Consider the following 13,968-nt stretch of genomic DNA (forward strand, 5'->3'; position numbering starts at 1 on the left):
AAAGGATCTTTTTCAAAAATTTCTAGAAGTTAAAAACCAGCTGTGGTGCGATGGTAAAGCATTGGCCTTCTACGCCTTGGACCTGTGTTCTGACCTGAGGTGGCCAGTCGTTGGATTTTCGAGATGCAGAAAATGATCAATGCCCATGTCGTATGATTTTGTGGCATGTAAAAGATCCCTTGGGTTTTGTTCGGCTTTGAATTCTCTCGGGAAAATTATATACCTACTGTTTGACCACAGATTGTATGTAATTTGGTAATCTGCCAACTAAAGATGATTCCATCTGAATGAATCTAGCAGGGGAGAAGGGAAAATAACAATGGGATTTTGAGGCAAGCGTTTTATAGTGTCACTATTGCCTTATTCATTTATTGCACTCTCAAAAATAAAATAAGGGGAAACAAAAATAGTTACCATGGAAACAACAAAAAGAAAATAAAACATTTTCATTTGGTTCAGGAACGTAAAAGCAAAATGGTAAGCTCAAAACTTTGTTGTGAATAAACAAATCAATTAATTTTTACCGTGAGAATATAGATCGAATATACTTTAGATTTAAAAAATGTTGCTGTGAGCAAATTTTCATTTTCACAAAACTAAGGCTAAATAATAGAGAGGCAAACGGGCACATCTGAAATGAACCAACTAACACCCCTATAAACTAATAGGTGCGTCCATTTCCGCCTATAAACCGGATATTAGCCTTCCCATGTAATCAATGGTCAAACAGTAGGGCAGTTTTACATTGAAGAGAGCCCAGCCCCCCCTCCCCCCCATCTGGTGGAAAATGGGCTTCAAAACTACTTGTGTCATACACCAGCGCCTCAATGGTGGCACATGAAAGACTGATGCCTTGTCGGGGAGAGCACTAGGTGTGGTAAAGGCAAAATGGCCTCGTACACTATTGGAAACAAAAAATATATTATGTACCTAAATACAATATTTAAAGAATATATTTTTAATAAATTAAAAAATAAAGGCTACCCTTTTAATTGGGCTCAAATTGTTGGCTTTCTCAACTTCAATGAGATGACACCCTGCCTTCAGCTCAGTTACTGTCTATTCAAGGCTGAAGAGTCCTTAATAAGGATGAAACTGCAGTTTCTTGGTGGCATTACCAGGCTGTCAGTATACTGCACTTTGTCCTGCCTTAGTCCTGGCATAGCGACAGTTCCTTGCGATTGAATACCCATACCCAAGCTTTGCCTTCAATTAACAAGTCAAACTGCAACATGCTGCGGATACTCACCGGTGACTTTACTGCGGAATTTAATTTACTGACCAGTTTGTTGATTCTCGCAGCTTCAATGAGTTGACATCTGCCTCCAGTTCTGTTAATAACTACTCCAGACTGATGAGTTCTAACAAGACTGAAACTTCAGTCTCTGGATAGGATAAGGGGGCTGCAAGTATATTGCATGTAGTTCTGCCTTAGCCCTGGCTTGGGGCGGTAACTTACTGGCTTAACAAAGGGTGCATCCAATTTTTACATTTTTGAGGAAAAGATTTTACCAATTACATAACGCCTTCTGTACACTTCAAGGTCATTAATTTATTCAATATGGTGGTGATCTGTTGGTGTCTGACGCATGAACTTTAGTCATAATTTATTTTGATTTAGTCACCCCGTCGCTGCCGACGATAAATGAGACTAGTCTGTTTTCAACAAGAAAACACTTTGCCCCCCCTTCTCGAACGCATAGTTCAATTTTACGCGGGGGTGATCAGTAAACATATCCCCGTGCTTGTAAATGAGGCAACTAGACAACCTTAACTTAGGCATGCACTTTAATGTGCAAAAAAAAGTCTTAGTGTTCTTTACACCACTTGTCTGTTGCTACTTTCGTCAGGGCCGGATTTGGAAGTGTGGAGGCCCCTTATCAGGGTTCGAAAAGATCATCACATTTTTGAAAATATCCGATACTTTAATATATATCCGAATATTTTGATATATATGTATATATCCAATATTTTCGATCAGCACTTTAATAAGATATACATCCTGAAGTTACTGCTATTTATTTTTTTATATTATTATTATTATAATTTATAGGGGAGAGAAAACATAAAATTTCCTGACCTGTGAAAGTTAGGATATTTTGTAAAAATTTTATTGTGGGGGCCCCTTTGTTGTGGAGGCCCTGGGGCAGTAGCCCTGCCTGCCCTCCCCTAAATCCGGTCCTGACTTTCGTTATTCTTACATTTTAAAAACTGCTGCTTTTGTGACAAAATGCTATGATCTGAATATGCAATCTGATGAAAACAGCAAAATAGAATCATTGGATACTACATGACAAAGGCGGAGTTGAGTGTCTTCTTGTGAAAAACAGACAACAACTCTGCAACAATGATAAGTAACTACAAATTTGAACTTTTCATGATGGTTGGTAAAACTTTATGCTTTCCCATTTTCTAAATAGCCAAAATTCATCAATCAGAATTCTTCAGTCAATATTAGCACATACCCGATCTCCAGCCATATACGCTTACATTCTTCATCAGGAGGAATCCCATAAGCAGCATCACCACCAAAATAAGTGACATACAGATTTTTTGAATTCATTCCATAAACATCCGTCAGCAAATCCCATGCCATTTTGCAGGCTTCAAACTTGAGAATACAAAACACAAAGAATAATTTTATTACAAAGCTTTCAGCAATGAAAATAGCAACAAGTTCATCAATTGAGTCAAAAGTAGATCCTTTTATGTAATGTACTACAGGAACGTGGGGCAAAGCGAAATGGTGAAATATTTTCTCCGACTTCAGCATCAGCTATCTGGTGATATTTTAAACTATGTAGTAATAAATGTAGTTTATTTTAGAGACGTACCGAGTGGCACTTTGGCTGAGTAGCCGAGTACTCGGCCTTTCACTACTCGGCCAAGTACCGAGTTACTGAGTTCCAATTATGTTTTAAGAAGAACCAACAACACATACGTGACGAATTTTGAACTCATTGGAGTAGTAATACAGACTTCCATGTCCAAATAATAGTTTTTAAAACAAAATTCCTGCTGAAATTAACTATGCATTACTTAAAAGATTTTGTTTGTGTCAATAATTTTACAAATAAGGTATTTTTTAAATTAAAAATGAACAAATACATAAAAGGTAGGACTAATCAAGTTGGAATTAACAAATTACACCCATCTATATTTTTAGTCCACGAAACATAAATAATTTTTAAAAGCAAATGAAACAACGTTAAAAGCACAAATGTGCAGGAGCACTGCAGGCACGTTTCTGTATTACAAGGAACGTCTTTTTCAGTGCATAAAATGTGAGCTAATGAATGTAAAAAAATATGACTTGAAAAAAACAATCCTTGTAATACGTGAAATACACCGCCAGCTCAGTCATTTCCAGCCAAGGACTGCAGTTTCGTGCCTATTAGCACTCATCAGCCCGGCATAGGAAAGTGACTGAGCTGGAGATGGAAAACCTCTTAAGGAAGCCAAGAGTGCGAAACAAACTGGTAGCTAATATAGAATTAGCAGACCAAAATGACTGAGCTGGCAGTGTATTTCACGTATTTCTGCTTTAGCCCTGGCTATTGGGCGGTAATTTACTGAATAATCTTTGTAATGCTAAAACACGTGTCTGCAGTGTTCCTGCACATTTGTGCTTTTAACATTGTTTTATTTATTAAGAAACGGTATTTTTATGCTGCTTATAAATAATTTTGTTAGTGGCAAAAGTCTATTTAATAATATAAACATTTCATATTTTCTGTACTTATATTTTTTGCTCCATTTTTAATAAAAAAATAAGTTTCATTAACTTTGGAGCATTAAAATATAAAATTTACTCCATTGAAGCATAACAAACTTCATTGTTCTCGAAACTTGAATTTTACTTGTAAATGATTGCAGTATATTATATGCTTTCACTGTTTTATTAATTGTAAAATCTGCTTTGAACAATATTCGATACAACTACTTGGTATTGGCCAAGTACCTGATCGAAATTTGGCTGAGTACCGAATAGTTACCAAGTACTCGGTACGTCTCTAGTCTATTTCTGTCAGGAAAACATTACCTGTTAAAGATCAAAGCATATATGAGGTAGTGAGAAGCAAAGGGATGCAAGTGGCAAAATTAAAAATTTGGAGATAACCAGTACACATGGTAGGTGAACCTCTCCTCTGTCTAGGGGCAAGAGATGGTACTAGTAGCCCTGGTAGGTGCTGCTGCACAGCATGATTTAGAAAAAAATTTCAATGATAGAGTAACCTAGGATCTGATATTTAAAGGAGTATTACTCGAAACTTAAAATAGTCCGCTTGCATCCCTTTGCTTCTCACTTCCTCATATGAAAATAGAAGCATTTTTTTAAAATTGCCATATTTTGTTGAAAAATTATTTTTGTTATTATAAAATGTTGAAGTCTTGTGATTGACATTTTAAATATTAATTGAGGCCCACAAATATTTGGCTATGAATTTATTTATTTGACATTAAATTTATTTTAATTTTAAATGTTTGGTTTAATTAATCAAGTACCTGCAGGTCAAACTGCACGAGAAGATGTGAAATGGTTCATTTTATTTACTTACTAGCAAAAATACCCGGCGTTGCCTGGGTCAGTAATAATTATGAGAAAAAATCGTTACTTGCTTTTGTTTTCTGGTTTAAGTGAAAGAATTTAAAACACATTTTTTTTGACATGATTAAAAATCGAGTTTTTTCCTTACCCATAAAAGTAAAATAGCAATAAGTATAAAGAACAAAATAGTATTGATTTAGATACAAAAGCACTATATTTAAGCATATACAAATTTCCAAAACATGAAATTATTCTTCTCATGTTTAAACAGATTAATCTGTTGATACTTTTTTTTAACATGGAGTCTAAAACCTTCTCTGTACTGCTATTGAAGTTGCTCTTAATCCCCTTATATTTGCTTTAGTTATTTTGGGAAATTTCAATCATTGTGGGCTCTTGGTGCGATTTTACCGAATTTGCGGGAATCGTTTTGGGATACCTTCGATGATGCTCCCTCCTTCTTTCCTTACTTTGTAAAACAATATGATATTAATTTTCGTTACAAAGATATTATCGTCAGGTGCTGAGATTTGGTCACCATAAAATGGCGCTAAAGAGTTTCATCCGAAATGTTTCCAAAATAAATAGTAAAATTTGGTATTTGTTTGAAATTGTACAAAAAGGAAAATTAATGGAAGTTTTTGTGCTGTTTATGGATTTGCCTAATTTAGTTGCTGGATTATTTTACACAGTAAAAAAAGTTTTTTAAAGATTCTTTGATTGGCGATATTTTGTTTACATGGTGAAAGCTGAGAAACATTATGACGTAGTCTTCGGCTTCAAAAACAGTGACGTTGAAAAAAACTGCCAAATGCATCAGCTAGAAATCTTTCTGCAAAAATTTTGCCGATCTGCTGGTTGATTGGATAATGAGTAAGTGTTCAATCAGCATAAATAATAATAAAAAACATTAATTGCATTAAAGTTCCGTTTAGATGGAAAATGATCAGCCAAATTATATATTATTTGCCAATCTTGTGCAAAAATCTTACTTCAAGATTTGACTTGAGAAAAGCCTTGAACAGTCAGATGAAAAGCAAAGATAGTCACCAATACAACAATTGTCGCTATCGACAGGGAGTTGAGATGATACACTAAATACTGTATTGAGTTTAGGAAAGCCTTCGAACATGGAACTAAAAAGCTCATAACTCGTTTTTTATTCTACTTAGAAATTTCGAATAGGTGCCATCTTCAGCAGAAAAATCAGAGCTTTCGATGGACATATAATGTAAATATGTGCAAGCATTTTTTCATCCCTATATTAGAGAATTTATACGAAAATTGTATTTTATTGCTCCAATAAGGGGGTTTTGCCCCCCATAACGGGACGAAAACTACCCTATGTGTTATTCTGATGCATAAGCTATATTATTGTAAAGTTTCATCAAAATCCGTTCAGTAGTTTTTGCGTGAAAGAGTAACAAACATCCATATACATCCATACATCCATACAGACAAACTTTCGCATATATAATAGTAGTCCCTTATTTTCTTATTCGTTCACTATTTTACTCAGATTTATTTTTTCTTGTACAATATTAATTATTAATTTATTTATTTTTATCTCAAATGTTTTGTACAATTAGTCAAGTGCATGCTAAAATTGGTTTACTTATTGAATCATCTCAAATTTCACATTTTATTCATTGTTGTAATCAAGGCCATACTTGAGTTAACAAAAATAATAAATTAATATCACATTTTTTAGTTCAAATAAGACATATTTTACAATATAGAAATAACATTATAAGTAATTATCAATGTTACCTTTGAATAATCACCAAACGACCAGTTTCCAAGCATTTCAAAAAATGTGTGATGATGCAGATCTTGCCCAACATCCTCCAAGTCATTATGTTTCCCCGCTTAGCCTGATACACTTTTGGCTATTAGCAGCTCTTTTCAGATTATAAAAAGGATGCTTTGGATGAGTCTTGTTAAGTAACACAGATCTAAACTAATGTAGAAGTAGGAATACTTTAACAGAAAAATATATATACAACACATAATAGGACAAATTGGGGCAATCCAAACAAAACTTTATGGAAAGAACAAAATTCTCAACTTACTGATTGAAATTCTGAATTTTACTGAATGATAAAATATGCGCATGCACACATATCACACATAGGTACTTTTTCGTTAAAGGTGCACTTGGCTCATTTTTCATTTTGGGCGGTTTTAATATACTTACCTCTATTGCAGATTAAAAATTTTGCAGTTGCGGCCATTAAAAAACGTCAATTTATAAACTAGTATCCATATACAAGCAGATATTGCCAATCACTTAGAGTAATTTTTCCGTTGTTGCAAGGTAGAAAGTAAAAATGACATACTTTTTACGGAAAAGTGCCCAGATAAGAAAGAACTACACACATTAAAAATAATTTTATAAAAGAAAAAATAATCTTGATAATGAAATTTTTTATCAAAATATGGCAAATTTCAAAAAAATTGCTGAATAAGACTTTTGAAAGGTTATTGGAACCTCCTAACCAGGCACCCTTGAGGACAATGTAGCAAAAAAACTTCCTTAAAAGATAAATGTAAATCATCTTGTTTGAGCACCACGGGCAAGGTTTTTCAACAAGTACAAAATTACAATGTTTATCAAAATGAAAGAAAAACTGAGGGGGGAAAAAACATTCTTGAATATTTAAGCAGAAAATTTTCGTGAGAAAGAAAACAAAATCAAACAAATATAGTTACCTGATTCATACCAGCATTTACGTATAATAAAGAAGGGTCGTTTTTTAAAAATACAGGACTAGAAGGGATGAAGGTGTGACTTTTTTCATTAATGAAATAGTCCAGGAAAAGCTTTCGCACATGTTTAGAAGGAAATTTAACATTGCTAATGGTTTTCGCATAGCTCATGTTACGGGTTTGAAAGTAAAAATAACGTTTCGCCAATATATTCGAAATAAGACATAGCGGCAAAACATCTCTCGAAAATAAACTTTTCATCTTCCAGCTAACTTAAACTCACTCCAACTAACATTACCAAGTTCATTTTACTGAAAAAGATAACCCTATAAAAATTGAAGCCAAAAATCATTATTTTTAATTTCCCAAATTGTGTTACACATTGTTAAATTACAATATTCATAAACTCGTGTTCGCGAAAATTTTGTAAACAAAACAAAGTTACGTAACGCAGTTGCAGTTAAGCGTTATTTTACTCCGTCTTTCCTTTGCTTCTTCTTCTGGAGGTAACGCTCCGAAAGGATGAGGCTCGCCTACAAAATGTGATCTTATTCCTATTCCTATTCAAAGTCACAACTGACTACAACTGTATTTATGTCGAGGACTGCATACTAAGTGCCTTGCCTCCATTATTTTATCTACCGATAGATGGCAGCACCATCTCCGGATCGAACAGTTTATGAGAATTTAGAACTAGTGCAGGAGCTAATAGCTACCTGGTGCTAACACCCCCAGAGGTATCGTTTCACTTGGAGGACATTGAGACCAGGAGCATATTTAACGTCGCCCAGTCCCCTTTAATGACGACGGTGGGTCTTCGACCATCGAGGTTCGAACTCAGGACCCTCCGGCCCCGAATCGACACTCTACGGATCGGGCTACCACGGCCCCATGTAATCTTATTATAAGACGTTTTCTGCAATAAATCTCGATTTACATGGAGCATTTCATACGTAACTTCTTCGAAGTGTGTTTTTTGAACATTTCAGATTCTATTGAGGATTCGTCCTAAAACCAAAGTTCTAGATCAGGGGCTGGTCAAAGGAAAATGTTAGCAGCGAGGAAGTTCAAACAGGCACAATACAATAATGAATGGGATACATTTATTGAACACATCCATAGGTGTATCTACGATTTGTTCTAGTTGATCCAAATTGGAAAGTTTCTCTAGTGTTCTCAGGATATTCTCCCCCCCCCCCTTCCTTTTTTTTCTAAACAACGCAGACGTTGTGTCACAGTCACTGAATGCGTGCAGAAATAAAATGTTTTCTTGAACGAGGATGTTTATATATATGTTATGTTAGTATTCGCAACTCCAGAGCTCGAATACGTTAACTTGCGGTGATTAACAATATTAAAGAAAAAGATAAAACATTCCATTCCACATGTTTTCTTTTGGGTTAAATTACAGGCTTCAGAAAGTTTGTGGCGTAATGTAATTTCAGAAGAATGGAAAAGAAAGCTTTCCACAAACAAACACGATGAAAAATTACTGCCATTCACTAAGCGTCAAAGCAAGTCATAAACTACGGCATTTGTTTGTTTTACCTTTTTCATCCGCCATTAGACAGTGGCTGCGGCGCTTCCTATAGTTGGTTGGAGTTGCGAATACTTCAGTTTTAAGACTTCCTTTGCCAACCGTTTTTAATTGGAAAAAACCTCTCCCCTATTACGAGGGTTGACACAGAAATAAGGCTGGCATCAGTTTTACAAATAGACAAAAATTTTATTTTCAAAGAAATTTACATCGTTGGAAAGGTGAAACTTTCCTCTATTTTTCTACACAATCGCCGTCTTTTTCTACACATTTTTGTAGACGGTGCTCCAATTTCTGTATCCCAATATCATTGAACTCCGCCGCCAGACCATTGAGGAAGCGTTTAACCTCTTCTTTGACTTCATCGTCACTACGGCACTACGGAAGCGTTAGCCACTTAAGTGTTCCTTTAACTTCCCCAACAATCAACTGCGATAGATATTGCGCAACGCTAAAAAAAAAACTCAGGCGAGCTATCCAGAACCGCCGGCAAGGACCGGACGACTGATATAGATACCCTGAGATCTTGACATTGTTGCCAATCCTAAAACAGTAGTTTTAATACACGTGTAAGGACTGTTGCGAGCAAAAAATCCCTTCCGGAAGGAATTTCTGGCTGCGCTAGCGCGGAACGTGCGTGTTTAAGTAGTTATTTACGTTCAAAAAAGATTTCACAACTTATGTAAGAGTGAAGGCTTTCACGGCCGGTGTCAATATTATGAAAGGATTCCGGGCTGTTGTGCCGTGGTCTGAGTGTATATTCTCCAAACGTTTCGGCTGCATCTGCGGCAGCCATCCTCAGTGGTTCCGAGTTCGTAACTTCCAGGGAAGAGACTTCTTGGCAACTGATGCAAGTGTCGAAGTGCTGTCAACATTTATAGGGCATGGGTCCTCTTGGTTCTGGACTGGGATTGGCTGGTGAACGTCCGTCTTCATCGCTTCCTGATTGGAGCTTAGGCTCTCCTTTTCCTGCTCGGGGATTGGCTGCTGGGGATTCAGCTGAAGGTCCGTCCTTGTTTCTGATTGGCTGGAGGTTCTTGTTGTTTTGATCCTTTTCAGTATGGGATGCCAGAGCTTGTTTATCTTTATTCCTTCTTCTTTTTTGTTGAAGTTATTTGGATGTTTGAATATCTCGATGGCTTCTCTGTTCAATCTCGCATAATAATGGCAAGTCCTTGAAAGTATTTTTGTCTCTTTGAATTTGATGTCATGGTTCCCCTCACTAAAAGTGTGTTCTGCGACTGCTGACTTCTGAGTGTGGCCTAGTCGGCAATTTCTTTGATGTTCTTTGATTCTAGTGTTGACGCTTCTCTTAGTAGTTCCAAAATAGGTAGAATCCAGGGAATCTTGTAAACACCTGCGGCGGACAAGGGATCTCTTGCATCTTTCACAGATCGTAATAAGTCGCTGGTTCGGTGGGTGGGTTTGAAAACAGTCTTGATCTTGTGGCGTCGCAGAAGTCTTTCGATTCTATCAGTGACGTCCTCAACGTAGGGGAGGTAGGCTGTGGACTTGATCGGATCTTCTTAAGTGGCTGTGGAAGGCTCTTTTGATCTCCTGCTTTGAAAAACCGTTGGCTTGGAAAACATTTGTGAGGTGGGAAATTTCATGCTCGATAGCAGTCGGTTCGCAGATTCTGTTGGCTCTCACGAATAAAGTTTTCATTACACCTCTCTTCTGTCGAGGATGGTGAGTAGAGTCCTTGTGTAGATAGCGTAGTAGTCTATATGGAGCCATGGAAAAGACAAACTTCACCGATTTTTGACTCACATAAACAGCCAACATGAGAATATCCAATTTACGATGGAAACCGAAAACGACGGGAAGTTGCCTTTCCTGGATGTCTTGGTCAGTCGCAGAGATGACGGATCCCTAGGCCATCGTGTTTATCGCAAACCTACACATACTGATCGCTAAACAAGCTCTGGCATCCCATACTGAAAAGGATCAAAACAACAAGAACCTCCAGCCAATCAGAAACAAGGACGGACCTTCAGCTGAATCCCCAGCAGCCAATCCCCGAGCAGGAAAATGAGAGCCTAAGCTCCAATCAGGAAGCGATGAAGACAGACGTTCACCAGCCAATCCCAGTCCAGAACCAAGAGGACCCATGCCCTATAAATGTTGACAGCACTTCGACACTTGCATCAGTGCCAAGAAGTCTCTTCCCTGGAAGTTACGAACTCAAATTGATTTGAATTCTACAGAATCTACTGTTAAATGAAAAAAATAAAAAACAAATATGTTTGGCCATCACAGTCAGATATTGCGACTGTAGAGAACTGTTCCATTTTTTGTGGTCCCTTTTAATCATCGGTTTAATGTTCCTTTTTATGTGAAAACAGCTATTACTCTTAAAATCAAAACTGCGTGCCGACTGATGAAACAGCAATAACTTTTTTCTTCTTTAAAATATGTTTTTAACGTCAAGATGTGCCATTTAACATTAATTTATGTAAAATTACCTGCTTCATATTAACATTAATTATGTTTCTTATGATGATGAAATTTGTATGTAATCTAAAAGTGAAAAATAAAGTGATTTTCCAGTTTTTATTAACATGTGCCAATTACTGGATCACAAGGTGTCATACACTATGGTATTAAGTGCCAATTACTGGTGATTTTGATAACTTTTTATACACATATTTTTATAAAAATATCCATTCAAGTATTTTTGCTTTTAGCGAACTGAATAGATGCACAGATGTTCATTCTTTGATACAAAAATATTTACAAGTAAATATTTCTTTTTTAAGAAATGAAAACAGAGGTAAGTTTAACAAGAAACTCTTAAAGTGCCAATTACTGGAGTTGTTACCGTAGTTTTTAGGCTCTTGAAAATGCAGTTGCAAATCGCAGTTCTTAAACTAATGCAGGTTGAAAAGTAAATTGTATAAAATCCTTCTAAAAATTTCCTTCATATTTGAATTATGTCCCAAAAATACTCTAGAAAATGTATACATTAAGGCAAGGAATGGTGAAAAAGCACAATATATTTCTCAAAACTTTTATTTTAATATTGCATTCATTTTTCGTGAGATAATTTAAAACCTCCTCTTCATATACATGAATATGTTTTTAAGAATGTCAAATGCTAGCTAGTGACTGTTTCGATCTTTCTGTGAGAATTCGGAGGGAGCCAAGAGAGGCAGGATTGTTCTCTCTAGGTTTCCCAATAAAGATTTGTGCAGCGTTGGAAGTGCTGACTAAACCATGATTCCCTTTTCACTAAAAAAGTCCATTCTAGCCCTCTTAGAGCTAAAAGTAAGCGTCCCGATCACGAAATATTATTTAAATGTTTTAGAATTTGAATGTATTTTGTAAATACTTCCTAAAAGCAGTAAGGTGTTTGTTGAAACCTAATCAGCTTGGAAAAGTTTAAATACTGTTTTTCCTTCTTTGATCTGTAGGTGGAAAATTAATGTACTGGACTTCTGGGAGGGGATTTAACCCTAAATCTCTCCCGTGGCTGCTTCAATGCCTGCTGCTTTCAAAGTTTTATAATTAGCTTCAGCGACAAAAACTCAGAATTAGGGTGGTTTTCCCTTTCCCCAGAAATTTCCGCTCGGGCCAAGGCCCCTGCTTGCTCCCCCTTAGATCCAGCACTGGTTTTCGGCAAACTTTCCCCTATAATTTAATTTAGCTGAAACTAAGAGAAAAGTAATCTTTATTAATAATAAAGCTGAAAGTCTCTCTGTCAGGAGGATGAATGTCTGTGACGCGCAAAGCGCCTAGACCGTTCGACCGATTTTCATAAAATTTGGCACAAAGTTAGTTTGTAGCATGGGGGTGTGCACCTCATAGCGATTTTTCGAAAATTCGATGTGGTTCTTTTTCTATTCCAATTTTAAGAACAGAAATATCATAAAATGGACGAATAAATTACGAAATTATCATAACGTGGAACCGTATCATGGGTACAAGCCAATTGGCGAGAAAATTCACCATGCATTATTTGTAAATATACAGGCGAACCAAAAGATCTTTTAATTTTTCTATTACGGGCAAAGCCGTGCGGGTACCACTAGTATTAAAATAAAATTGACAGATTTGTGGACAAGTGTGATTAAAATTACGGGGAAACAAGACATTTGTACTAAGTGACTGTAATATGTAATTTAGAGGCTCCTTTCTAGTTAGAGGGCCCTGGGAAAATGATTCGAATACCCTCCCGCCTATCGGTTCATCTCTGCATCTTTCATTTCAAAAATAAGCCAGAAAATCACAAAAATATATCAACAATCGTCGTTATACATGAAACTAGACCAACAATGCACGATTGTTGACACTTACCACAACAATTCAAAAATCGGTTTAACTGTTGCTTGTTTGTTGCAACAATGCTTGATTTCTACAACAGAGAGAAAAAAATTTCAACTCGTCACTTTTGAGTGGATGTGATAACTTGCTGTTTGAATTCCAACTCACGCGATTAAAATTTCAACTTTTTGTGGAAAATCTGCGAAAAATTGTGAGTATAAGCTTTTTTTTTTGTTCTACGCAATGATGCAAGACTGTTCTAGTTTTAATTTTAGCATTTATTAAAACATTTATTTTGAATTGACGTTTTCCGGGTCTAGGAATTTCAGATCCACATGAATGAGACCTGCCGTCAGTAGAAATCAGTATACTGTAATGAAATAATTAAAATTTTATTCCCTGTAAATCTGTCAATAGTAGTTATCTGTCAATAGTACTGTTTACAGTGAGAAGAATATTTTTCAAATGCGTCAAATTAAATTTTGTGGTAATGAAAACTAGTTATGCTTTTGAATGCGCTGGTTTGAATGCCCCGTTTGGCGGCCATACGGGGGGGGGGGCGGTGAAAGTGCCTCCTCCCCTAGAAAGTAGAACTTCCTTGGTTTCAGTACTTTTTTCTTTGAGAAAATGTAAAAACATTTCGTCGCCAGCAATCAATGAATAAGCTATTGAAAATGTCAAATTTTAATAACTGCAATCTGTACTGAAATCGGTTTCTATGGGGAAAATATCCTGCTAAACCATAGGGGAAATACGTGAAATACACCGCCAGCTCAGTGATTTCCAGCCGAGGACTGCAGTTTCGTGCTTATTAGCTGGCGGTGTATTTCACGTATTTCTGCTTTAGCCCTGGCTATTGGGCGGTAATTTACTGAATATACCTTGCCTCGCGTTCAATCTTCGAGTTGAA

General features: G+C 36.3%; 1 protein-coding gene across 1 annotated transcript in view; it reads right to left on the reverse strand.

The window, feature by feature from the left end:
* LOC129219770 (alanine--tRNA ligase, cytoplasmic-like) overlaps positions 1 to 7,429 on the reverse strand; it is a gene marked incomplete at its 3' end in the record, with an annotated part of 70,439 nt that extends 63,010 nt beyond the window's left edge. Inside the window, 4 exon segments of the mRNA XM_054854068.1 lie at positions 2,466 to 2,611; positions 6,320 to 6,415; positions 6,417 to 6,509; positions 7,262 to 7,429. Coding sequence (XP_054710043.1) covers positions 2,466 to 2,611; positions 6,320 to 6,415; positions 6,417 to 6,509; positions 7,262 to 7,429 — 503 coding nt within the window.
* Positions 7,430 to 13,968: the final 6,539 nt, after the last annotated feature.

This window comes from Uloborus diversus, chromosome 4 (genome assembly GCF_026930045.1).
Source record: "Uloborus diversus isolate 005 chromosome 4, Udiv.v.3.1, whole genome shotgun sequence".
NCBI classification, from domain to species: domain Eukaryota; kingdom Metazoa; phylum Arthropoda; class Arachnida; order Araneae; family Uloboridae; genus Uloborus; species Uloborus diversus.